A 24,901-nucleotide genomic window follows, 5' to 3' on the forward strand; every position below is an offset into this window, starting at 1 on the left:
TCGTAAGTTTGGTATATAAATACGGGTCATGGAGAACAGCCTCGAACAAACTAGGCTGTCTTCCCAGCTGGACGACCGCTCTTCACTTTGTAGGAAAAAAAAAAGAAGTATCAGAGACGGGGGGAATAAATATATTTCAGAAGATAAAGTATTATCATTTATCTAAAATCGTTTAATCGTATCAGCGGGTTCTGTTTGTTTATATAGAGCAGCTTGCACTTCTGTCTTTGTTCAGTTTTTGTGTTTTTAAGGATGGGGTTGGGAGAGGTGGTGTTGCTGTCCGTCCTGTGCTGCCGTGTCCACGCTCTCGTCTTGGATTACAACACCATCCGGGGGTCTGCGGAGGTGGGGGTGAGGAGCGACACGGTAAGACCCGGGATACAACGCTGGGGGCCAGGTCTGGAATCACCCGGGTTACCTGCCGAGATCCACGGCAGCCGTGGATCTGCCGCTGAGATTTCTAACAGATCAGATCTGTGGCGACGTTTGCTATCGGTAGAGGTTTAAAGTCGTGAGTTTTAGTTTTTATTTCACAGGAGATGAGGCGTTAAGAGTCGCATTCTTGATGATCTCTACTGTCCAGCTTGCGGTATACCTGTATTTTAACACATTTTCATTTTCAAACGTCCTTTAAAATTGCCATAGTAATTATGAATAGTATTCTTTGAAATAAAGTACACCTGTCCCTGAGTAGTTGCTCAAAGGTTAAAATAATTGGCTGCTGTGTTTGTGTTTTATAAAGCGGTTCACAAACGTGCCTTGCTAAGTCCGAGCTCACGTAATGCTATAACTTTTACGCATAACGACCGCGGACGGGGGACCATCAACACTGGGGGTTTCTGGCCGCTCTGCTCTTGAGTCGAGTGAAAATAATCACGTATCTGATAGCATACTGTATCTATCTATCTATCTATCTATCTATCTAATGCTCGCAAAAAGATGATTAAACGGTATTGCTAATCGTAACCATTTCTATATATATTTAGTTCCTATTATATGGTGTTTATCGCAAGCTACCCGATTCAAATCGCTTAAAAACTTTAAAAAAAAAAAAAAAAAAAAAAAAAAATTTGTCTCTTCGAGTATGATAAATACAATTAAATAAAATGCACGCACTTGTCGCAAGTTTAAAAAGCCGGAATAATCACTCTTTGTAAATTATCTCAACACGGGGGCAGTATTTGGCAGCCGAAGGGATGTAATCTACATCGGTTCAAACGCAGTGGGACTCGTGAAGCCGGGTCAGCACTTCTCCGAATGAACAGATATTAAACACACACTACCCGCGCAGCAAATACCCCGGGTCGAGCTGCTGAGCAAGGCGGGGGCTAGTGAAGTGTTCAGTGGAGTTCAGGCGCAGTGTGACGGGCGGTACGCAACAGAACGGGGCTCTGAGGCTTACATATCATTCTAAAATGAAAGGTAACACAAAGTACATTAGACACACACTCAATCTATTAATACACCTAGTGGCGTCCCAGAAGACAATCTTCTATTCTTCATTTGCGTTCCTGCCATTGTAACTGTCAGGACGGGTATCACATTTAACGCTGACACCAGAAAAGCACAAAACTCCCACTCAGACACTCTGCCTCGCAGTAACCTGATAGCAGGGTGGAGCTGCACCTGAGACTCTTTGCTTATTAAAATTCAAACCTTTTTTTTTTCCTGTTTTTGCAGAGCGGTTGCTTTTTATGTTCTGATTATCAATATATTTAGAAAGCGAGGGTTCTGAGTGGAGTGAATGGGGGGCAGCAAATATCCCAACCCCTGTAGTTCATCACCGCGGAAAAAAACAAAACAAAACACCGGGTGGCGCTTCTGGCAAGTTTGCGAGACTCCGTCTCTTTGGAATCTCTTCCAAACACAAACCGGTCTCGCTGCCGCTAGCAGTGAAGAGGTGATGCAGACAGACCAGGCAGCGCTCTTGCTTGGGTGAGCTGGGGCGGGCTGGATAGCCAGCCTGATTTGAACGTCACGCCCCGTGCTTCCCTGATGGGAGTCTAAGCGTGATCTATCTTTCAGGTGTAATGGTTTTATTTTCCGTACCAGCCGCACTGTCGTTTAAAACTTGCAGTACCGGTTAATTGTTTTTCATGTTCTGTTTTTAAGGGCTTATGGTTCTGATTCTAAAGCATGTCTTATTCTACCGCAGCTGGACCGCTGCCTGACGGACAGCGACTGCGAATCCATGAAGTTCTGCCAGAACACACGCGGCGGAGAGTCTGTCTGTGCCGCCTGCCAGCCGCTCCGCCGGCGCTGCCAGCGCAATGCTACGTGCTGCCCGGGGACGCTCTGCATCAACGGTGGGTGGCGGGGATAATGCCCATTGCTGTGCTGTATAGGAGACGATGCTTAGCCGCTCATCTATATTATTACTCACAAGCCCGAATCTGCCATATGCAGTATTGTGTGGCCGGAGTGGGGCTTCCTGCAGGGTGTAATCGATTATATTATCCTGCACTCTGTACACTTTCTCACAGCTTTGTATCTGCGTTTGTTATTAATATGTTAACATTTCAAACAAGCCATATCTTGCATAGCGTTTTATATACTGTATCAACATGTAACTTGTGTCAGATACTTTAGTTACTGTAAGCACAAATATGATATATCCAGAATCCACTCAATAACTGCCAGCCAGCATCAGCCAAACTTTATAACCGCATAGTAGTCTATCTTTACATTTTATATAGGTATATAAAATGTAAGGACGTGATAGACTACTATGTCTGCGGTTATAAAGTTTGGCTGATGCTGGCTGGCAGGAATTGAGTGGATTCTGGCGTTGCAAAATGTGACCCATCGAGCAATTGAAAGCCGCAGTTCTCCCTGAAATCCGTCTCTTGATCACAGACAGCCACAGACTTGTCCGTCTGTAATGCGCTGCTCCCACGTGTCACGGTTTCCTAGCGTGGGTCCTGTTTCATGCTTGCTGGGTTGTTGGTGCCGAGTAGAGTGGGGAGGGCTTTGCAAGGCTGGCACCTGTCTTCGATTCCAGAGGTGTGAAACCGGGTCTGCCAAGAAGTAAAAGGAAAATACAGATGCAATAAAAACGCACGACTCTTCCTATAGCAGCACAAGGACTGCAGAGAGAAAGACAACCTTCATAGGTCCGGACAGACAGACAGACGGACAGATGCGTGCTTGCAGAAAGCATTTCATGTTCCCATTGCATTTCTCACTGTCACCAAATTAATGTAACCATTAGAGCACCAAAAAGCGAATGAAGAATCTACGGCTCTGACGTTTAGCATCGCCAAGTATTTTAGGATTGAGATATGATTAAAAATAAATATATATGAACATCATTTTGATCTTTTATTTAACACCATGTAATCAAATGAAACTACAAACTGATATTGCAAAAGTCTACCGGAACCCTTAATAGTGGTACAGTATTTAATTTTAGATTTATAAATGGCACAGTCTTAATTGGTCAATTTTAGGTTAAATATATGGAAAACTATAAAGCGGAATGCAATTCAATATGTTAACGTGACATTATTCTGCGGGTTTCATTCGACTTTATGAAGCACAATGAGTTCATTCTAAAGGGGATGCAAAACCTTTGGCCACAGCTGTAGCTCAGCATTGTGAGCATTAATGTTTTGTTTTCTGTCGTTTGTCATAGACGTGTGCGCTCAGCCTGAAGAGGGTGGTGTGACAACCGGGCCGGTCTCGCCCGCGACGCGCCGGAGGAGCGGACACCACACCCTGGAAAGCAAACCCAAAAAGCAGGCCAATGGCAAAGGTAAGGGCAGACCCGCCAAGATCCTTACAAACAGCCTTGAATACTTTGCTTGATTGGGTTGCGGCCCCAGGGGGTACATGCTGTCCTCATGCAACCCATACCCCCCCCCCCCCCCCCTTTCCCATGTGTGGCGATTATGTGAATCCAGGACAAACCAATCCTCGCCTGTGGACACAAACCGCCAGCCACCAAACCGAGCCGACATGCGAGAAATGTGCTGAGCAGCCAGGAAGGTATATTGTTAGCAGGGAGAGGGAGTCGTAATTGGCTGGTATTACAGGCTGCAGTTTGTGGTTCTGGAGCTCGGGTTGTTAGAGGGGTTTTTTTGTTTATATTTTTTTTTTTTTTTTTTTTTGCAGCATAAGGTCCTTATTTTGGTCAGTGCTGAACTGAGGAATGTCAAAACAGTTTTTGATTTGATACTGTGTGCAGGAGCTGTTCACATACCTTTCAGTTAATTACTCGTGGCATGTTTTTCTTTATCCTGTGATTCTTATAGAGCAAGTATGAACTTGGTTGTACGCTTAGTGTTTTAGAAATTCAACACAAAATGAAATCTTTTTTCAATTGTTTTAGTAAATGGGATACACGGGTAAGTACAGCTCCGCCGTTGTTGCCCTGGATTCTGTACCGCTGTTTAGAGTGTGATAATCTCCTCCAATCCAGACCGCAGCCAGCAGAGGGCGCAGAAGTGTCCCTCTCGACGAGGCGGTCCATTGATGCACTTTTGCCCTTTGAGAAACAGGTCTTATGTGACATGCACTTATTGCAGCAGCGCAGATACCTCAATGTGCTGATTCAAATTTATAGGACAGTTCTTAAAAGCACATCAAATGGAGGACACAAGTAGCCTGAGGACATTGATCTCCGGTGTAACATCAAATTTTGCTACCTTAGTCAAAATCTGCTACCAGGTGAAAATCTGATACCTGTATCAACATTGCACGTGTAGAGCGCACTGTACCACGCTGACCAGCATGCATCGCTCCGGGATGAACCATCTGACCAGAGCCTGCAAACCCGCTTCATACCCTTTCAGAGACTCCTTTGATCCGGCAATGAAACCTCCACCCCGCTCCACAGCGGACAGATCGGTGCCGAGGCGGGCTGCGTGATTTATAGGTGGACTGAGAGCTAGCGATGCACTTTTCAAACTGAGTGTTTAATTTCTAACCCATTTGAACCAACGCCAGAGCCGCATCGATCAGGCGTTATGACTAATTTTCTATTGTTTGCACTTGATTTAAAGCACGTTTAAAGTGAAGGGTTTGGTTATCAGCATGGTTGTCATCGAGAAGGCACTAAATGCTGATATTTCCCGCTGCAGGTATTCTCTTGATTCGCATCAGTAATTCACATGTTTTCTGAAGGCAGTGTTTATTCTCTGTGCCGCTGTTCCACAGCATTCTTCTGTGTTCTCACCTCACGACCCCCCGGACAAGCCTATGGCAGCATCCAGCATGAACCGCTAAAAGACTGAAGGCTCAGATTCTTGTGGCTGCTCTCAGATAAAACCGCAGAAATGTCTGTGGTCCCTGAGGCAGACCATAATGATTTATAAAGCAACTCTTTTCTGAGCCAATCTTTCCCCAGACCTATAATTTTCTCGCTTGAAATAACACGTTTGGGGAGGAACCAACCACCTCAAAACATGCAGCCCCAGGGAACAGTAACAGTGCTGCACAGAGACCCCTTTCAACTATATGCCTGTCGCCGTCTCCTTGTAAATTAAACACCAGCACAAAACATGCGGTGTCATTTTAACAAGAGTACGTATTAAATGGGGTTTCCTTCCTGTAACTGCCTTCATTAAAGGGACCAATGTAAGCAGCTGAAGCTCACTGGTAACAGTACAGGACTGCAGCCTAGAAGGGACTGGACTCGAGTTCAACCAGTAGCTTAGCTGTGAAAACTGGATTGCACTCCTGTACTGAAAGAAGCACATTTAAGAAACTCCTGTAGCCTATACATTCCAATGGAAAACGGTTTAATGAGATGCAAGTTTCAAACATTGACAGTGGTCTCATTCTGCTGTTACACACAGGCAGCCCAGCCCCAGCCAGGACAGTGTTTAACCTCACTGTGGACGCCTGACCTGTCTCCGTTGAACCCTGTCCTCTCTGTTTCAGGACAGTGTTTAACCTTGCTGTGAACCCTGTTCTCTCTGTTTCAGGACAGTGTTTAACCTCACTGTGGACGACTGACCTGTCTCTGTTGAACCCTGTCCTCTCTGTTTCAGGACACTGTTTAACTTCACTGTGTTTAATCCTCCCCTCTCTGTGTTTCAGGACAGTTGTATTTTTTTGTTTGTTTATAAATTTGGAATCGCCAATTATTTTTCTTATATTCTCCCCAATTTGGTAAACCAATTATTGTCTTTCAACCCTGCTCACCGCTGCCACCCCCGCGTTGACTCGGGAGGGACGAAGACGGGCACACGCGTCCTCCGTCAGCCGCCTGCTTCTTTTCACTCTGCAGGCCCTCATGTAGCCAGCCACTTCCAGAGCTACAGCAGCGGAAGACCACGCAGCTCTGGGTAACTTACAGGCAGGCCTGCAGGTGCCCGGCCAGTCTACAGGGGTCACTGGTGTGCAGTGAACTGAGGACACCCTGGCCAACCTAAGCCCCCCCCACCCCCCACCCCCCATTGTGTGCCATCCATGTGCGTCAGTGGAATAGCCTGGACTCGACCCGGCGACATCGAGGCTATAGGGCCTATGCTGCACGCCAGGAGCCCCCTCAGGACCATGTTTAACCTCGCTGTGTTTAATCCTCCCATCTGTGTTGCAGGGCTGGAGGGAGCGTCTTGCCTGCGCACCGCGGACTGTGCAGTTGGCTTGTGCTGCGCTCGTCACTTCTGGGAGAAGATCTGCAAGCCCATGCCGAAGGAGGGGGAGGTGTGCTCAAAACGGGGGCGTAAGGAGGCCCCCCAGGGTCGCGAGCTCTTCCAACGCTGCGACTGCACAGTTGGGCTCGCCTGTCGCCCCCAAAACAAGGGCGAGGAGAGCCGCAAGTCCCGCCTGCGTGTCTGCCAGCGCCCCCTACAGGGACCCGCAGGACAGGGCAACAGCGGCGCCAAGACGCCCAACCGGAAGAGACGGCATTGAGCAGCGGGGTTCATAGCAAGGACAAACCACCTGCATGAACTGGAGGGACTGGATTCCTGACCTTAACCGTTTCTGTTTTTAAAATCAGGAACACTTATTTGAAAGTGGAATCTTATTTTTTTTATGTTTTATTATTTTGATTCACAATTGTCACTTTTTTCTCCCACTCCAATCAAAATAGTGTTTATTTTTTTGTTAAATCCATGCAAGTTGTGAGTCGCACTAGAGATTTCACTGTGATGTGTTTTATTTCAGTACCTTGTATATTTTTCAATAGTAGATAGGCGATTGTACCAAATGGCTTTTAAATGGCTGACCTACAAGCTGCATTTCCAAAGGCTGGTGCTGCTCAGCTATTCATTTTTCTGTCTAGAAGACAGTATGCTGCACCGCGGCTGCCGTTGACACACTTTATTTTTTGTGAGTCTTGGACTCCGCTCTGAACTCATGTATGTTTCCCCCACTCGGTGCTGCCCTGCGTATCTGATTCAAACATTCCCAGCAGCAGCACGTGATACTCCTCTTACCGCAGGAGGGGCCCGGTCTGTTCAGCACCACAGGCAGGGAACGTGGTTTCACCAGTCTCTCGTCTATTGTGTAAAAGCTGTCTTGTTTACAGGGGGTTTCAAACAAGAGAGAATCATTGCAGTCCTTGCATGCGCCATTCATTCCAGCCAGGCCCCGTTCACTGCAGCCCTGTTTCCTTGGTTTCTCAGCTGACCCCAAGTTGAAATGGCTCCTGGCCACCCAGTTGAATAGCGCTGTGATGGAGAAACAGGCTGGAATGGTACATAGAGCAGAAGGGAGCCTCGTATTCTGTTATTAAAACCTTACTGTTCCTGGCTTCATAATATCAAGTAACACTACATAAAATACAGAAGCCATCATTGTAACACTGTTAACCACTTTACACATTTTAAAATGTGCCTTTTTCATATTGAACTACACAAAAAACAGCAATAAGGGAGCAAAAACATTGCTGACTCAAGCAAAAGGGTCACAAACAGGCTTGAATAGCTTCTGAGGATGTAACTGCAGTCCGCGTCATTTTAGCGTGAAGTTTGCAAATTGCCCAGTTCTTCGTACCCGGGCCCTTCCCTTTTCAGTTCAAGATTGTTTTTAATATGTACATTTGTATTTAAATCCTTATTTTTCAATAAAACAATGACACAAACGCTGTGTGCTGATAGCCTTTTATTGGGGTTCCCCTTCACTAACACAGTGTTCCTGCCTGTATCTTACTCAGAATGGAGCAGGAGAGACAGGACTGAGAGGAAAGAGGGCAGCTCTGAGTGTATCTTACTCAGAGTGGAAAGAAAGACAGGACTGAGAGGAAAGAGGGCAGCTCTGAGTGTATCTTACTCAGAGTGGAAAGAAAGACAGGACTGAGAGGAAAGAGGGCAGCTCTGAGTGTATCTTACTCAGAGTGGAGAGAAAGACAGGACTGAGAGGAAAGCTCAGCTCTGAGCACAGGAAGGGTTCCTAAATCCTGACTGCCTTTCTTCATGGTAACTTGTTAAATAAATAAGCTCAGCAATTCTAATTCAATGGTTAGGCTGGGAGTCTGCCCTTGTAATTCATTTTAACATCATTTGATCTCAGCCGGGTGATAATGAAAACGCAATATAACGCTTCTACAACAGCAGTGTAATTCCAGTAATCAGCCAGCAGGGGGCCTGTTTGTATATACTGCACAGTACCTGGCACTCCCACGCTGCTCTCAGACTCGTAACCAGAAGGCAGCCCCACAGACTGCTTATTAAAATAACATTTAAAAATGATAAAATATAAAGGACTTCCTAACGTGTAAGATGGATTATTGTTCAAGAGAAATTTGAGTTGTGCAGAAATCAACACTCTTGATGCTAAGCCTAAACCCCCACCCACTCAGCAATGCAATCCTCCCACACCCCACTTTGTTTCTTGGTCAGTGGGGGCTGGACGCTGCTGGACGTCACTCGCTGCGGTCCTTAGGCTCACGGTATCTCCACTCGATGTACTCAAAGATGTCCTGCTCACTGTCCACTGGGAGAGGCTCGCCAGCCACGCCTGCCAATCACAAAGGAGAGCAGATTAACCCTGCGCTGCCTGACCGCTCTGAACATCGTTAAGTATGTGGAAAACTACACAGCGCTGTGTAATTCAGTCTGTTAATTAGTCACATTATTCAGCAGGTTTCATTTGACTTTATGAAGCAGAATCAGTTCATTCTACAGGGTGCTGTAGGTTTGGCAAAATGAGAATTGCTATCTAGAAATAAAAAAAGAAATAATTTCTGGTAACACTCCCTTGCACAGCAGTGCCACTCCAGTCTTTATGTCTAGTACTGGGCAAGAGAAGAGTTATTTTCACTGGTCCCTCGAAACGACAGCTTTAAAATACCATTGGAAACTTTTCAAATCATTATTTCCCATGATTTCCTACCTGTCATTATCCCGGGGATGAAGAATGCTGTAATGACTGTGAAAGCCAGCTGTCTTCTCTTTCTCTTTCCATTTCCTAGATTCGCTATAACCACAGCCTGACAGCCATTAGAGCCCCAGATAAAAGCCTCCTGTGACACCATAAAACATGCACAGGAGCCACCAACATGCTCTTTTAAAAATCTCCCTTTTTTATTACAGGAAAGTTCATTTTCCCCAGGTAAAACCGATCTAATTGCCCTTATAGTGAGTTCATAGAGCTGGCACCATGGAGCCCCTTAATTCTACTCCCTGCCAGTTACTGATAATTAATACCGGGCTGCAAGCTGCTCTGCTCTGCTGGGCTGGGCTGGGCCAGCGCTGCCTGCCACCCTAATCACTACCATGAGCTGGCAGCTTTCAGACTGGTTTGCAATGTAGGGTGCAGGCATGCTCAACTGGATTCAAGATATTGATCCTGATGAAACAGGCATGTATGACTAGAAGAGGTCATGACACACGAGCAGCTGTTCCTGTTTCTATGTCAGATGCAAGTGAAGCGCCCTGGGACCCCCCTCCCTGCACTGACCCGTGACCCCCAGCGGGCGGATGGTGTACTCGTTCAGCGTGAAGCCCTTCTCTAAGGCGTGGGTCCGCATGTTCTTGTTGAAGATGTCGCTGCCAGTGAAGTAAAGAACGCCGCAGTAATACTGATCCTTGGGGATCAATCTGCAAGAGCACAAACACATTAGAATTACAAAAATCATTTGTACCATTTTCAATACCTCTGTGACGTAAAATAGTGGATTAAACACTGTAGAAAAATGAATACGCCAAGGCACTGTACCTAATATCAATTCTGCGGTGGAGGTAGTCAGAGCCCTCATCATCATCTGACAGCTTGCACACCCCCTGGAGAAAGCGAGAGATGATCAGCTGGATCGAAAATTTCTATACTTTAGATTTTTAGATGTAGTACTGCTTTGGTCAGATTTTCTAGGAACTCTTTAGTGGGAATCATTATTACACTGAAAAGCGATTTTATGCTCGGTTGCATGTGCCGTGTTAATTCCTACCAGCCCGCTGTTTTCAATGGCAGATAAGAAGACAAGCCCACAGCCTCAGCATGCAGGACTCTACATTAGAGATGAAGGTTTGGGGGGTGGCGGCACACACTGGACTCGTTGTCCTAGCCTCAGTAGGGCTGGAGAGCAGGAAGACGCAGGCAGGCTGGGCTGGAGAGCAGGGGCGAGGCAGGCTGGAACAGACAGCAGGCTGCCGGAACCGTTTTTCTGTGCGCTTCATGGGTTTTATTTTCTGGTGGTAATAACTGGCGATATTATAATTCCTGTGGTTTGAGGTTTCAATACTTTCAGTAATTGGGACGTTTCAGGAAATTATTTGGTTCAACCTCAGCAGTTTACAGCAATGTACCATTAATTCACGAAGAGAAGGCAAAATGAACAAGCCTCCATTTGTTTCATGTTGAGAACCTGGGTAAAAATGGGCTCAACACAAATCCCGACAGTAAGTTAGCAATCAAAGTGTTGTCTGTTGAGTCTAACAGTGAGAGCAGGCATAGTTAATATTATTTCCTGAAGGTCGCTATATCACTGCTGTTGTACGGAATCAGCTTGTGAACACAAGGCACATTGTGTGATGGCACTGTGTCTTCAGGAGTAAAGCACTGTAATGTCACTGTGTCTTCATGAGTAAAGCATTGTGATGTCTCTGTGTCTTCATGAGTAAAGCATTGTGATGTCACTGTGTCTTCATGAGTAATGCACTGTGATGTCACTGTGTCTTCATGAGTAAAGCATTGTGATGTCACTGTGTCTTCAGGAGTAAAGCATTGTAATATCACTGTGTTTTCAGGAGTAAAGCATTGTAATGTCACTGTGTCTTCATGAGTAAAGCATTGTGATGTCTCTGTGTCTTCATGAGTAAAGCATTGTGATGTCACTGTGTCTTCATGAGTAATGCACTGTGATGTCATCGTGTCTTCATGAGTAAAGCATTGTGATGTCACTGTGTCTTCATGAGTAAAGCACTGTGATGGAAGAATCCTGTGTTAACCAGCAAAAACTCACAGCATGGAATGTGGTGCTCACTGTTAAGACTAGGTAACCCCTACTCTAAGTACAGTCCACTAGGTAGCCCCAATTCTTAGTACAGTTCAATGGGTAACCCCCCCATTCTTGGTACAGTCCAATGCATAACCCCCATTCTTAGTGCTGTCCAGCTCTGATCTGTCTGTCCTGCTTATCTGACAGGTTCTCAGGTCCGCAGCCTGGTGTTTTTTCTGTTGGTTTCATTAGCTTGCTGGACGATCGGGTTGTTTTCTGTGTTTGGTTTTCTCTGCAGGATCATGATTCAAATCAGCTGCTCCTGCTGGAGTCTTTTCAAGCCTTTCTCAACAGGGACTTTCAAAGCAGGGCAAGTATAAATCACGGCATTAAAAAGAAATACCTATTAAAGGCTGAGGAAATTACTGGTTTGCTGTGATCTAAATTGGCACACCAATAATTGGCAGGTGCGCGGTATGTATTTCTAGTGATTTATCCCCCAGAGCTCTCTAGCAGCCGGCAAGTCAAACTGGTAACAGAAACAGGTGAATCCAAAGGTGCCCTATTAGACTCCACTGTACAGCTCTGGCCAAAAGTTATGCATCACCTAGAATTTTAGGATTGAGACATAATTTAAAATTGATATATGAACATAACTTTGATATTTTATTTAACATCATGTAATCAAAGAAACTACACAAAGACATCGCAAAAGTCTACCGGAAGCGATAACTGTAGTACAGTATTGAAATATTAGATTTATCAGTTTTTAGTTAAGTATATGGAAAACAATGTGCAATTCAATATGTTAGCGTAACATTATTCAGCAGGTTTCCGTCGACTTTATGAAGTGGAATTAGTTCATTCTATAGAGTGATGCAAAAGACTTGGCCAGAGCTGTAAGTGTACTGCAGGGGTTCCATCTGGAGAATTCAAAAGGAGGGGTAAGAAACCGTCTGTTCGTTTCTGACACACATTCACATTTGAACATGTTTCACCACCCAGTGCCAGCGACGATGATCCCAAGAGAGCAGTATTTAAAGAGTGTTAAGGGAATCAAATAGGCCAGAAACACTCAGCTTACAAGAATGTCCCACTGAGCCGAAAGCAACAAAACAATAATTAAAAAATAATCTTCCCAGCATGAAGTAAACAAAGTAATAACACAGCCAATATGCAAGCAGGCAAGCAGGAAAGTCAGTCTGCTTTAAAAATCTAATAGATCTGTAAAGATGCCCTGCTGTACAAAGCTTTCAATGCAACAGCTCATCCTTCACAGCCAGAGCCAAAATATTCTCTTCGGAAACACGTCCGGTTTCTTGAACCTCGTTGCAGGTTCAAGGGTTTCCCCTCAGAGCAGCTTTCCAGGGCAGAGCGTTGGAAACGTACGGCTCCAGCCCTGGGTACGATCAGACAAGGAGAGTAGGAAACAACTGTCTGTATTTTCAGTCAATAAGTCTTACTTTAAGAACAACTGAACAACATTCAAGTCATGCCTTATTATTTTTTCCTTTCTTCATCTTAAACTAAGGACCCTCAACAGCCTGGCACTGCTATCTAAGACATGGATCAGTATTGTCCCATAGCTGAAAAGCATCACCCCCGAGACCAGTACATCACGCAATCAGAGACCTCACTGTGATTGTTTGTCAAACTTGTTTGGAATTAAATAATAAAATTTTAAAAAAAGAGCAAAACAAAAGAAAAAAAAAGAAATTCCATCAAGCATCTGTAACTAAATTAGAACATATAAAAACACACTTTTAAAAGATCACTTACAGACGGCAGACTGGTACTCCAGTGTTCCTTCTGCCTGATGGGACACAGGCGGGCAGTCAAGATAAAACCCATCTGCAACACCAATCTGGCAAACCATACATACTCACTGCTTACTACTGCTGGTCACTCCCTCCCTGAGGCTCTACTGCTCCCCTATTAGAGACAGAGAGCCATGGATCCAGGCTGATTGCATGAATAATGGACCTGCAGGTCCCAGAACACTTTCCTGGAACGCACTGCATGGGGAATAATCGGCCGAGTTTGGTGGAATCTATTAGTCTTGTGATCTATTATAATGACATAATTAGGGGTGATTTCAGAAGAAGACAGGCTGAATATACTGTATTATATATATATATATGAAATAGGAGCGAACTTTGAGACATGCAGAGGACCGTATACCCTGTGTTCTTTTAAAAGGGTGGGGGGTGGGGGGGGGGGGGGGGGGGGGGGTGTGCTGCTAATCACCATATCACATGAACAAAAGGCACAGGGCGGGCTGGGGCCTTTCATCCTGGAATCAATCTGACACAGCACAGCTAATGACTGTTTTCGGTTTGCAGGCTGCTTCCCAGCTGGTGAACTGCTGCAGGCTCCCACACACAACAGAGGGGCGGCTTCAATCCCAAACTGGAGCGCAGCGCTCGCCTCCTAATCCCAAACACGCTGCGGAGATTCCCGACAGCTCCCAAACGAAACGAACACCCGACTGTCGGAGTCGCTTTTCTTTCTTAACCCCTCCCTTTGAAAGTGTTTCCCCACTTTGATCCCAGATAGAACTCGATGATCCTCGACAGTCTGATGCAATGACGATAACGGCTCTGTAGAGCTCTGGTCAAAACTTTAGCATCACCTAGAATTATAGAGTTGAGACAATTAAAAAAAAAAAAAAAAAAAACAGCTGAACCATAATTTAGATATTTTATTTAACATTGTGTAATCAAAGAAACTACACAATGATATCGCAAAAAAGTCTAACGGAACGTAATAGCAGCACAGTTGTATTTCATGACAGATTTCGAAAATTCACATTTTTCAATTTGTCAGTTTTTCTGTTAAGTTTATGGAAAACTACAAAGCTGTGTGTAATTCAATATGTTCCCGTAACATTATTCAGCAGGTTTCATTCGACTTTACGAAGCACAATTAGTTCATTCATCAGGGGGATGCAACACTTATAGCCACAGCTGCAAGTTTGGAGAAAACTCTGATTGCAGCATGCTGTCTCTTTCCAAAACAGACTGTCCTGCCTGTGTTTCTGACAGCAGTTTGCCTCCCATTGTAACAGCGGGAATGAGCTTGCTGTGCACTTTTAGCAAGTGTGGAGGGATCAGGAACATCTGCAAGACAGAAGATTCAGCTGCACTGTCCCTTCCCATTCGATTCACACACGACTGAGTCCAGTCTGTGCAGAACTGCAGCCACAACACTCCAGGCATTCTCACAGCGCAGAGACAGTCAAAGACCCATCCGCAAGATAAACTGCTATAGAATATTAAAACTATCCAGCAATGCAGAGCACACCACACACAGAGAGGGAGCTGATCACAGAGGTGCATGTTTCAAAGTGTTTGAAAGCCTTGGGGTGGGGAGACTGGCAGCCAACAGCACTATTAATAGAGAAATATATACAGCTGTGGCCAGAAGCATTGCATCACTCTGTAGAATTAACTCACTTTGCTTCATTAAGTCGAACGAAACCTGCTGAATAATGTTACGTTAACATATTGAATTACACACAGCTTTGTAGTTTGCCATATACTTAACAGAAGAACTGTATAATTATAAAATGCTTTTGTGATATCATTTTATAGTTTCTACATGGTTAAAAGATCTAAATTATTTAATCGTTTAAAAAAAAAAAGTCTCAATCCTAGAATTTTAGGTGATGCAAAACTTTACAATACTGTGTGTGTGTGTGTGTGTGTGTGTGTGTGTGTATATATATATATATATATTATATTATATATATATATATATATATATATATATATATATATATATAATATATATGTCTAGAACAGTACTAAACGTTTATGGTATTTGTGCCAAAAACATAACAAAATAAAATAGGTAGGAGACACAGGTACAGCATTATTAAATGAATACAGAAGCTATCAAACACAAGAAATAAAGTAAATGAACCAATAGTTGAACTGTGGGAACGCAGTGACTGAAGGGTGTGACTGCAAGCTGATCCCTAAAGTTACTGCGGCTGGTTTTCTAATTCCGATTGCTAGCACAGGACGACACTGTATCAATCATCATTAAGAAGCTATACTTAAAGCACCTGCAATAACCTTCACCCATAACCTAGCCATCTCACTGAGCCTCGCTGTAAAACGAAGCCTGGCCAGGACTGTGGACGAAGCTGCTGCTGTCAGCAGTGCTGGTCGAGAAAGACAGTACGAGAGCTGAACACGCAGGCTGCGTTTAATAACCCTGCAATTATGAAGCATTACAGTTTCAACATGTGTCCGACCAATACTGGAGCCAGCTGCTTCTAAACATGACCCTTTAACACCCTCCCACCACAAAAATGAATCTGCATCCAGCGTTTACCGACAGCAAGCCGTGCCTGCAGTTCTGTTCAAAGATGTCAGAGTTTCATTTTCCTAAAGCAACGTCTTCACCCTTAACTGAAATGCAATGGCGGGGTGAGCTGCGGTTGCTTCTTGTGGACTCCCTGCTTCTCCAGGGTACAGTACACAGCTTCTGGGCCATGTGTGGCTTGCTGGGCAGCGGTTAATATTGAAGGATGTGGTGGAAGGGAAGGACTCCGTTGTGTGGATTCAGCACAGCAGCTGTTCCTCACCTTGCCCCTCTCTTGCCTTCAGGTCTCATGTCTATTAGTTTAATCTGAAGTATCTCATCTCTGTAAATGGGGGTCCTGAAAATAAAGCTGCATTATTGGGACTTGTGTAGGCAGAATCCAGCGTAGACGTGAAACACGATAACATTCAATTGACATGAATTCCCTTTTAAAATAGAAGTTAGGAAGGGCCTCCAGTCTCTCTGATTATAGATAATAAGCCGCAGAATCAGACAAAAGCTGAGTGTCTTCCCAAAGCCACACCAAAGAAACTGCCTGGTTTGTTTTTTTTGTTTTTTTAATTCTGGCAAAACTTGACTTTACAGAGAAACTCAAAACCCTGGAAATATACCTGCGGGCCTTTGCGTGTGGTTCACCCAGATATCTCTTTACCTGAATCACACAAGCAAAGCCTGGGGTTCTAAACACACAGCTCACTATTTCATCGCTTCCTTTAAAACAAACAAGTGTTGGGTTTTATTGGGTAAAAAAGACAATAAAAAAAGAATGTTTAATGAAAGTTTTTAAAGAGCCCGGACTAGTCCTGCAGCCCTGCTTTCACCTCACATGGCTCTAGAAAACGAGTCAATGTGCTGCAGTAGAACCCACACCAAACCAGCCCCTTCTCAAAAGCAAGTGAGCAACACCCCCCTGTGCTCTCGCTTCTTCAAACAACACACCTACAGCTGTGGCCACAAGTTGTGCTTCCCTACAGAATGAACTAACTTTGCTTTGCGAAGTTGAATGAAACCTGTTCAATAATGTAACGCTAACATATTGCATTACACACTGCTTTGTAGGTTTCCATGGACTTCCCGGAAAAACTGACAAAATGTGACATTTCCAAACACTACTGTACTGCTAGTATGGCTTCTGTTAAGACTTTGTTTGCAATCTCACTGCTTTGATTTACATGACGTTAAATCAAATATCTAAATTTTATCTAAATATCTAATGTTCATACAGTTATAGCCTGGCCTGTGTATTGTAATGTTGCCGAGCAGGGCTCATTCATTCCTATAGCCTGTGTATTGTAATGTTGCAGAGCAGGGCTCATTCATTCCTATAGCCTGTGTATTGTAATGTTGCAGAGCAGGGCTCATTCATTCCTATAGCCTGTGTATTGTAATGTTGCAGAGCAGGGCTCATTCATTCCTATAGCCTGTGTATTGTAATGTTGCAGAGCAGGGCTCATTCATTCCTATAGCCTGTGTATTGTAGCAAATGTTGCAGAGCAGGGCTCATTCATTCCTATAGCCTGTGTATTGTAATGTTGCAGAGCAGGGCTCATTCATTCCTATAGCCTGTGTATTGTAATGTTGCAGAGCAGAGATCATTCATTATTATTTGACTCCGCTACTCACCATGAACTTGGTCTCCCCCTTGGACAGAGTGTCGGTGATGAAGCCGGTCCCTTGCAGGTGATCCACGACCGCATGCAGCAGCTTCGGCTGGAAAACAACAAGCAGCCCCGGGAGGTTAGGGCTGGTTCACCACCATCGAGCGAGTGACCCCGAGGTCTCCAGTCATGTGACCAGTGTGAGCCACCCCGAGGTCTCCAGTCGTGTGACTAGTGTGAGCCAACCCGAGGTCTCCAGTTTTCTTGTTTAAGAAAATCTATATTTTAGTGCTGTTCTGGTACCTTCAGATTTAGGACCTGTTTATAAACTGCAGTACGCTGGAACACACAGACCCGTTTATAAACTGCAGTACGCTGGAACACACAGACCCGTTTATAAACTGCAGTACGCTGGAACACACAGACCTGTTTATAAACTGCAGTACGCTGGAACACACAGACCCGTTTATAAACTGCAGTACGCTGGAATACACAGACCCGTTTATAAACTGCAGTACGCTGGAACACACAGACCTGTTTAGACGACTCTGAGGTGAAGTCTGGATGGGTGAGAAGAATATCAATATCACCACTGGACTCTGCACCTGCATTCAATCAACACAATATGGGTTCAATTGACACAGTTCACAGCGCACACACACACACACACAATACAGACACACTGAGACACAGACAGACACACACTTCATCATAATATTGTATTTACTAACTCTATGAGTGGAGGACAGGTCCTGCTGAACCCCGCACACGCTGTGAATGATTTATTTTATTTCAGTAGAAGCTGTGTTTCCGTTTGCCAGAGCCTCTCTGATCTCGTGATTCATTATGAAGTGCTTGGGGAAGCCTAGCCCTGGAAGCACTGTATAAAACGCACTGCTGTGTTTGTGCAGAGCCTCTGTGATCTCGTGATTCATTATGAGGTGCTTGGGGAAGCCTAGCCCTGGAAGCACTGTATAAAACGCACTGCTGTGTTTGCCAGAGCCTCTGTGATCTCATGATTCATTATGAGGTGCTTGGGGAAGCCTAGCCCTGGAAGCACTGTATAAAACGCACTGCTGTGTTTGCCAGAGCCTCTGTGATCTCATGATTCATTATGAAGTGCTTGGGGAAGCCTAGCCCTGGAAGCACTGTATAAAACGCACTGCTGTGTTTGTGCAGAGCTGACCTCTCCTGAAGCTGCCGCAGACGGTGCTGATGTACTCTGGATCCAGCTTCTCCAGCTCACTCAGAATGAGGTCCTGCAAACACACAGAGAGCAGCATGAGCCCCACTGCAGGACAGGCTCAGCTCATGCAATGGGAAGCTGTACTCACTCTACAGCTCCAGCCAAAGGTTCTGCAGCACTCTCTGCAATGAACTCATGTTGCTTTCGTAAAGTCAAGATAGAACTATAATTGACAATCTAAACGGCCAATGTTTCATGTGTATTTATAATGAGATGTTGAAATATCCCCACCTAGTGGCCAAATGAAACAAGTACAGTGAGGAGGGGCGAGGCGAGGTAGATGCACTGATAAAAAATGAAAGAGAATTTCTGGGGGGGGGGGGGGGGGGGGGGACACTCACCTGCATCTTCAGCATCTCAGCTCTGGGGATCCTCTTCTCAAAATCCTCAAAGTACCTGAAAGTTTAAAAAGTTATACGCATATAAACATAATCTAGATCTTTTACTTCACATCATGGCGTGTTTCAAGCAGAGTTCACTCTACAGGGGGGTGCAATGCTTTTGGCCAGAGCTGTACATACATCTATGAATCCTCTTTGTGTTTATTTCAAGTTAAACATTCACAAGCTGTGTTTTAGGACTTGTTTAAATGTTTTTTCTAATCATCAAATCTCTGGTTACTGAAATAATGACGACACACTGTGGAAAATATCATTAAATTGAGAAGATTTTATAAATACTGTATTTTATACATTAAAATATATAACCCTGCAAGACCAAAATTTAATGGAGCAGACGTTCAACATTTTAAAAGTGTCACTCTTCTCTTCACACGCTCTCACAGTGTACAGAAGCTTAAACTCCCTGGAATAGAGACTGAATAAGAATATATTGGGATATGGCTCCACCTGGTGGCCAGAGGCAGTAATGCATTGGAAGTTATTTTGGACAAGACTGGGGCTTTAGGGAACATTTAAGAAAAACAATTCCAAAATCCGCTTCAAATTCAGGGACCGAGGGCAGGATTAGATCTGCGAGACAAACATTTAAGAAATAAAACAAAACAACGTACTTGAGACCAATCTGCTGATGATGGTTGAGCTTGTGTTCAATCTTCTTCAGATCTAAAATTTCAAAAATGAGAAAAAAAACCCTCACACCCACGAGCACAGCCCTGCACTGACAGCATGCAGACACACACACATACAGAAAGAGACACACACAGACAGACAGACAGAGAGACATGCCCACCAGCACAGCGCTGCACTGACAGCATGCAGACACATACAGACAGACAAACAGAGACACGCCCACGAGCACAGCCCTGCACTGACAGCATGCAGACAAACACACAGAGACACACACACAGACAGACAGAAAGAGACACACACACACAGACAGACAGACAGAGACACACCCGCAAGCACAGCGCTGCACTGACAGCATGCAGACACACACACAGACAGACACAGATATATACACACACACACACACCCACAGACCGATACAAACACACAGAGAGACAGACACACAGAGACACACACAAAGACAGACAGGCACACACACACACACACACACACAGTGAGGCTGTAACCCTACCGTCCAGGGTCTTCACTCCATCCTCCACGAACTTGCGGGCTGCAGCGGGCCTGGGGGCAGAGAGGAGCAACGTGGCGTTTCAAACACTGCAGGCCATCGCTTTGAAACACTTCCCTGGGACTACAGGTCAGGACTGGGGGTGCCATCTGTCCCTGTCCCTGGTTAGACGTGTCGCTGTTCTCAAAACTGAAATATAGTAGAACCCCCGAGTTCCGAACACCGAACTGACCGCTCTGCAGGTCAGCCGATTTTCAAGCAATGCAAGGGCTCAGCCAGGCGCGCAGTGCAATCAGACCTGCGCGCCCACAAGAGGCGTGCCGGTCACAAAGGAGGCAAAACCACTGTGCCAACACAGGCATCCAGAAAGGTGGGGCACTTCAAAGCAAGTACAGGCAATTCTACGAGGAGCACTTTAGTTTTGAACAAAGCACAGGGTTCCTCCCCAAACCACAGGAGACTGCATGATTGAGTGTTTGTGCTACACTTACGATTTCAATGCTAACTTCAATGCAGCCTTTCTCCAGTTCTAGTACTGTTTTAAAGGTTTCAGACCGGTAACCACGCGAGTATTGCATGACCCTGCTGTATCCTTGTATTATTGAGATTGAGGGTGTGGACACAGAGTTCTCAGAGCTGCAGACACATTTCAGACTCGCGGGCAGACTCCGTTCCCAAGGATTTCATAGCTCAGAGGTTCTACTGCAGCAGTGACTGTGTGACCTCTGAACCTGCAGGCACAAAGACTGGACCTCGTCTCCCTAAGGAAGCGCTTCGCCCAGGCCGGCCAGATCCTCACCCAATGCCTGTCACTCTGGTGAGGAAGTTGATTGAAGAGCTGGTGTCATCGTTGCGGATCTAGGGAGAAGCAAACCACACAGACGCTCACACCTTGTGCATTCCTCTGGGCATCAAGGAACAGAATTACCACATCACACCTCTGCTGGGACCTCAGCAGTAAACCTTGAAGCTACAATCCACAGCAGTGTAACGACTGCACTTCACCAGCCACACTGACCTTCTCGATTTTCCGGAGCTTCCCAGTGGACAGAAACTCATCGATCTTCTCTGCTATCTTCGCACCAACACCATCCTGGGGGGAAACATCCAGTCGTTATAGGATTATTAATGTTTGATAATATCCACTCATTACAGGAGTTATTAATGTTGGCAGCTGATCAATAAAGCCATCACAGCAAACTGCACCCTGGAGACAAACTGAACCCTGGAGACAAACACCCACATCCGGCTTCTTGTTTATTTCCTGGCAGTGGTTAAACGCTCAGGCTAAACTCTAATTGAACACTATGAGCTACCCCTAGTTTGCAGCCAGGATTTTGGTTTGATACCCAAATTCAGAAGAGGAATCCCCTCCCAGCCCTCCCTCAACACTCACCAGCTTCTTGGCTTCGTTTCCATTCTTTATCTTGTCCGGATACTTGGAGATAACGGAGGCAGCTTTCCTGGGAGGAGAAACGTGACAAAGGAGTCTTTAAACACGAAGCCTAAAGTGTGAGCTAACCCATCCTTATCCAGAGTCTGCGCTAACCCGTCCTTATCCAGAGTCTGCGCTAACCCATCCTTATCCAGAGTCTGCGCTAACCCGTCCTTATCCAGAGTCTGCGCTAACCCGTCCTTATCCAGAGTCTGCGCTAACCCGTCCTTATCCAGAGTCTGCGCTAACCCGTCCTTATCCAGAGTCTGCGCTAACCCGTCCTTATCCAGAGTCTGCGCTAACCCGTCCTTATCCAGAGTCTGCGCTAACCCGTCCTTATCCAGAGTCTGCGCTAACCCGTCCTTATCCAGAGTCTGCGCTAACCCTCCTTACCACAGAAGTGTTTGTTTGGTTCTTCAGCCCAGGGCTCAGGAATGCGCGTGCCTACCTGTATGCGTTGTACTTGTGGATCGCTCTGTTCACATTCCTCTCGTAATTGGCCAGCTCTGGAGAAAGAAGAAGGAATTCCAGAGTTTTGTTACATCAGTTTGATCACCGGGTATCAACGTCACAGATAAAGGGCCATAGTTCAGAATGCAATTACTACTGGAATATATTGGAAATGCACTTGAACCATACATGAATAACAATAATAATAATAATAATAATAATAATAATAATAATAATAATAATAATGCACTAATCCTGTAGTTGGTGTATACTATCAGACTTGGTATATTGTGATGTCTTTTATAATAACTTGCATTTCATTTGCTTGCAAAATAATAAAGTTAACGCGCACCAATATCGTTCCTGATAGGTTAACTACCTTCCACCAATCAGAGCAGCAGCACTAGCTATTTAAAATCAGGAAGCAATGGTGACGTACACGATCTGCTGTGTGCGAATCCCAAACAGACCATTGAAAGCAAATCGACCGCATTTCATTCTTAACAGCGTAAATCACAGGGCCATCTTACTACTGACTGTCGTCGTGTCTTTAAAATATGACCGTCGTTAAAACTGATTCACACTGGACAAAGTTAATACAAAAAAAAAGAAAGAAAGAAACACGCACGCATAACGAAATCGAACAAACATTGTGTAGTTTGCTTTTTACACAGGATTATAGTGTCGGGAAACGATCTCGCACAAGCGAGACATGCAATCACACAAAGCTATAGCAACCACTGTCCCTGCTGCTACTAGCTCAGAAATCGGCCGGGAAATAATCAACCATCTGCAGCTGTAGATATTTGCATTTCAACGCATCGCGCGATGGAGCGTGTTTTGCAGCGTCATGTCAAACATAACAAACTGGCAATGAAATTGCCCCTCCTTGTGTATTTATTTTTTTGCACAACCACAAATATTTGATATGCATAAAGATCTAGCAAGCAGCACTAGCGTAGTACTACAACTGGACCACCAGACCAGCGGGGCACCGAGTACTTACCTGTCAGAAAATCAGTAATGCCCTCGTTAGGACTCTCCTGCGGGGCTTTTCGCTTGCTCATCTTACCGTGTGTCGTGTAATAGGCGAGGCGATTTTATAAAAATATTAAAAAAAATGATATTTCCAGTACTGAATCAAAATAGAAATGACCCCCACAAACAATGCAAAAACAGTCGCTATCCTGCACGGGTATGGAGCACAACAGGACGCACTGCGTGATTGCATCATCGCGCACATTCCCACGCACGGCTAGCGTGTATATAGAGGGGGTTCATATAGAGCAGACATTTTGGAGCGATGACCTAGTGCAGCAGTATTCCGAGACTGACAGTTACTGAGTAAAACAAACCACTTAATCCACTGTTCAGTCTGTATAAAACTTTACTGAATTGAGTTACAGAGGCATGGACTTTAATCAAAACCTAATCTTTTATTATTACTGTACATTTTAAATGATACATTCACAGCACAGTAAAAAAAATACAATTTACATCTCTACTTATACAATGTATACTGTACCAGATAAAACTGCATAACATTAAATACATCTATGATCTCATATTTACAGCAACACCAAAAAGTCTAAACAACGTTTTGTAAAACCACAGTTTTTACCAACAAAACCAGTAACTGAATAAGTAATATACATATGAATCGGAATCACTAGCTGACAGTTCCATGCTGGGATTAATAAAGTGCTGGTTTAATAACTCAGACATTATGCGTCCCAGCTGTGAGGATACTGCAGAAAAAGAGCTGAGAGGATACTGCAGGTAAAGAGCTGTGAGGGTACTGCAGATAGAGCTGAGAGGGTACTGCAGATAGAGCTGTGAGGATACAGCAGATAGAGCTGAGAGGATACTGCAGATAAAGAGCTGAGAGGATACTGCAGATAAAGAGCTGAGAGGATACTGCAGATAAAGAGCTGAGAGGGTACTGCAGATAGAGCTGAGAGGATACTGCAGATAAAGAGCTGAGAGGGTACTGCAGATAGAGCTGTGAGGATACTGCAGATAGAGCTGTGAGGATACTGCAGATAGAGCTGTGAGGATACTGCAGATAAAGAGCTGTGAGGATACTGCAGATAGAGCTGTGAGGATACTGCAGATAGAGCTGTGAGGATACTGCAGATAAAGAGCTGTGAGGATACTGCAGATAGAGCTGAGAGGATACTGCAGATAAAGAGCTGAGAGGATACTGCAGATAGAGCTGAGAGGATACTGCAGATAGAGCTGTGAGGATACTGCAGATAAAGAGCTGTGAGGATACTGCAGATAAAGAGCTGTGAGGATACTGCAGATAAAGAGCTGTGAGGATACTGCAGATAAAGAGCTGAGAGGATACTGCAGATAGAGCTGTGAGGATACTGCAGGTATAGAGCTGTGAGGATACTGCAGATAGAGCTGTGAGGATACTGCAGATAGAGCTGTGAGGATACTGCAGATAGAGCTGAGAGGGTACTGCAGATAGAGCTGAGAGGGTACTGCAGATAGAGGGATACTGCAGATAAAGAGCTGAGAGGATACTGCAGATAGAGCTGAGAGGGTACTGCAGATAAAGAGCTGTGAGGATACTGCAGATAAAGAGCTGAGAGGATACTGCAGATAAAGAGCTGTGAGGATACTGCAGATAGAGCTGTGAGGATACTGCAGATAGAGCTGTGAGGATACTGCAGATAGAGCTGTGAGGGTACTGCAGATAGAGCTGTGAGGGTACTGCAGATAGAGCTGTGAGGGTACTGCAGATAGAGCTGTGAGGATACTGCAGATAGAGCTGTGAGTACTGCAGATAGAGCTGTGAGGGTACTGCAGATAGAGCTGTGAGTACTGCAGATAGAGCTGTGAGGATACTGCAGATAGAGCTGTGAGGGTACTGCAGATAGAGAGGATACTGTAGAGAGGATACTGCAGATAAAGAGCTGTGAGGGTACTGCAGATAGAGCTGTGAGGATACTGCAGATAGAGCTGTG

The 24,901-nt window shown here is 44.9% G+C and overlaps 2 protein-coding genes across 3 annotated transcripts; one reads left to right on the forward strand and one right to left on the reverse strand.

The window, feature by feature from the left end:
• Positions 1–8,021, forward strand: LOC121302390 (dickkopf-related protein 4-like). Its single transcript, XM_041232333.1, has 4 exons — positions 1–366; positions 2,156–2,306; positions 3,635–3,754; positions 6,545–8,021. The coding sequence occupies exons 1-4, from the start codon at positions 253–255 to the stop codon at positions 6,859–6,861; spliced, it is 702 nt and encodes a 233-aa protein (XP_041088267.1). The 5' UTR covers positions 1–252; the 3' UTR covers positions 6,862–8,021.
• A 16-nt stretch (positions 8,022–8,037) lies between these two features.
• On the reverse strand, positions 8,038–23,148 carry LOC121302391 (DNA polymerase beta). Of its 2 annotated transcripts, XM_041232335.1 has the most exons (14): positions 22,933–23,148; positions 21,925–21,982; positions 21,438–21,504; positions 21,060–21,134; positions 20,841–20,899; positions 20,045–20,094; positions 19,518–19,569; positions 18,847–18,901; positions 18,446–18,518; positions 17,794–17,864; positions 17,285–17,371; positions 10,111–10,175; positions 9,853–9,992; positions 8,038–8,910 (listed from the first exon to the last, which is right to left on the reverse strand). In XM_041232335.1, exons 1-14 carry the CDS (start codon positions 22,991–22,993, stop codon positions 8,816–8,818), a joined length of 1,008 nt encoding a protein of 335 aa, XP_041088269.1. In that variant the 5' UTR covers positions 22,994–23,148; the 3' UTR covers positions 8,038–8,815. The 2 variants fall into 2 exon arrangements, with proteins under 2 accessions (XP_041088269.1, XP_041088270.1); XM_041232336.1 differs by lacking the exons at positions 9,853–9,992; positions 10,111–10,175.
• Between the last annotated feature and the right edge of the window lie 1,753 nt (positions 23,149–24,901).

This window comes from Polyodon spathula, chromosome 29 (genome assembly GCF_017654505.1).
Source record: "Polyodon spathula isolate WHYD16114869_AA chromosome 29, ASM1765450v1, whole genome shotgun sequence".
NCBI lineage: Eukaryota > Metazoa > Chordata > Actinopteri > Acipenseriformes > Polyodontidae > Polyodon > Polyodon spathula.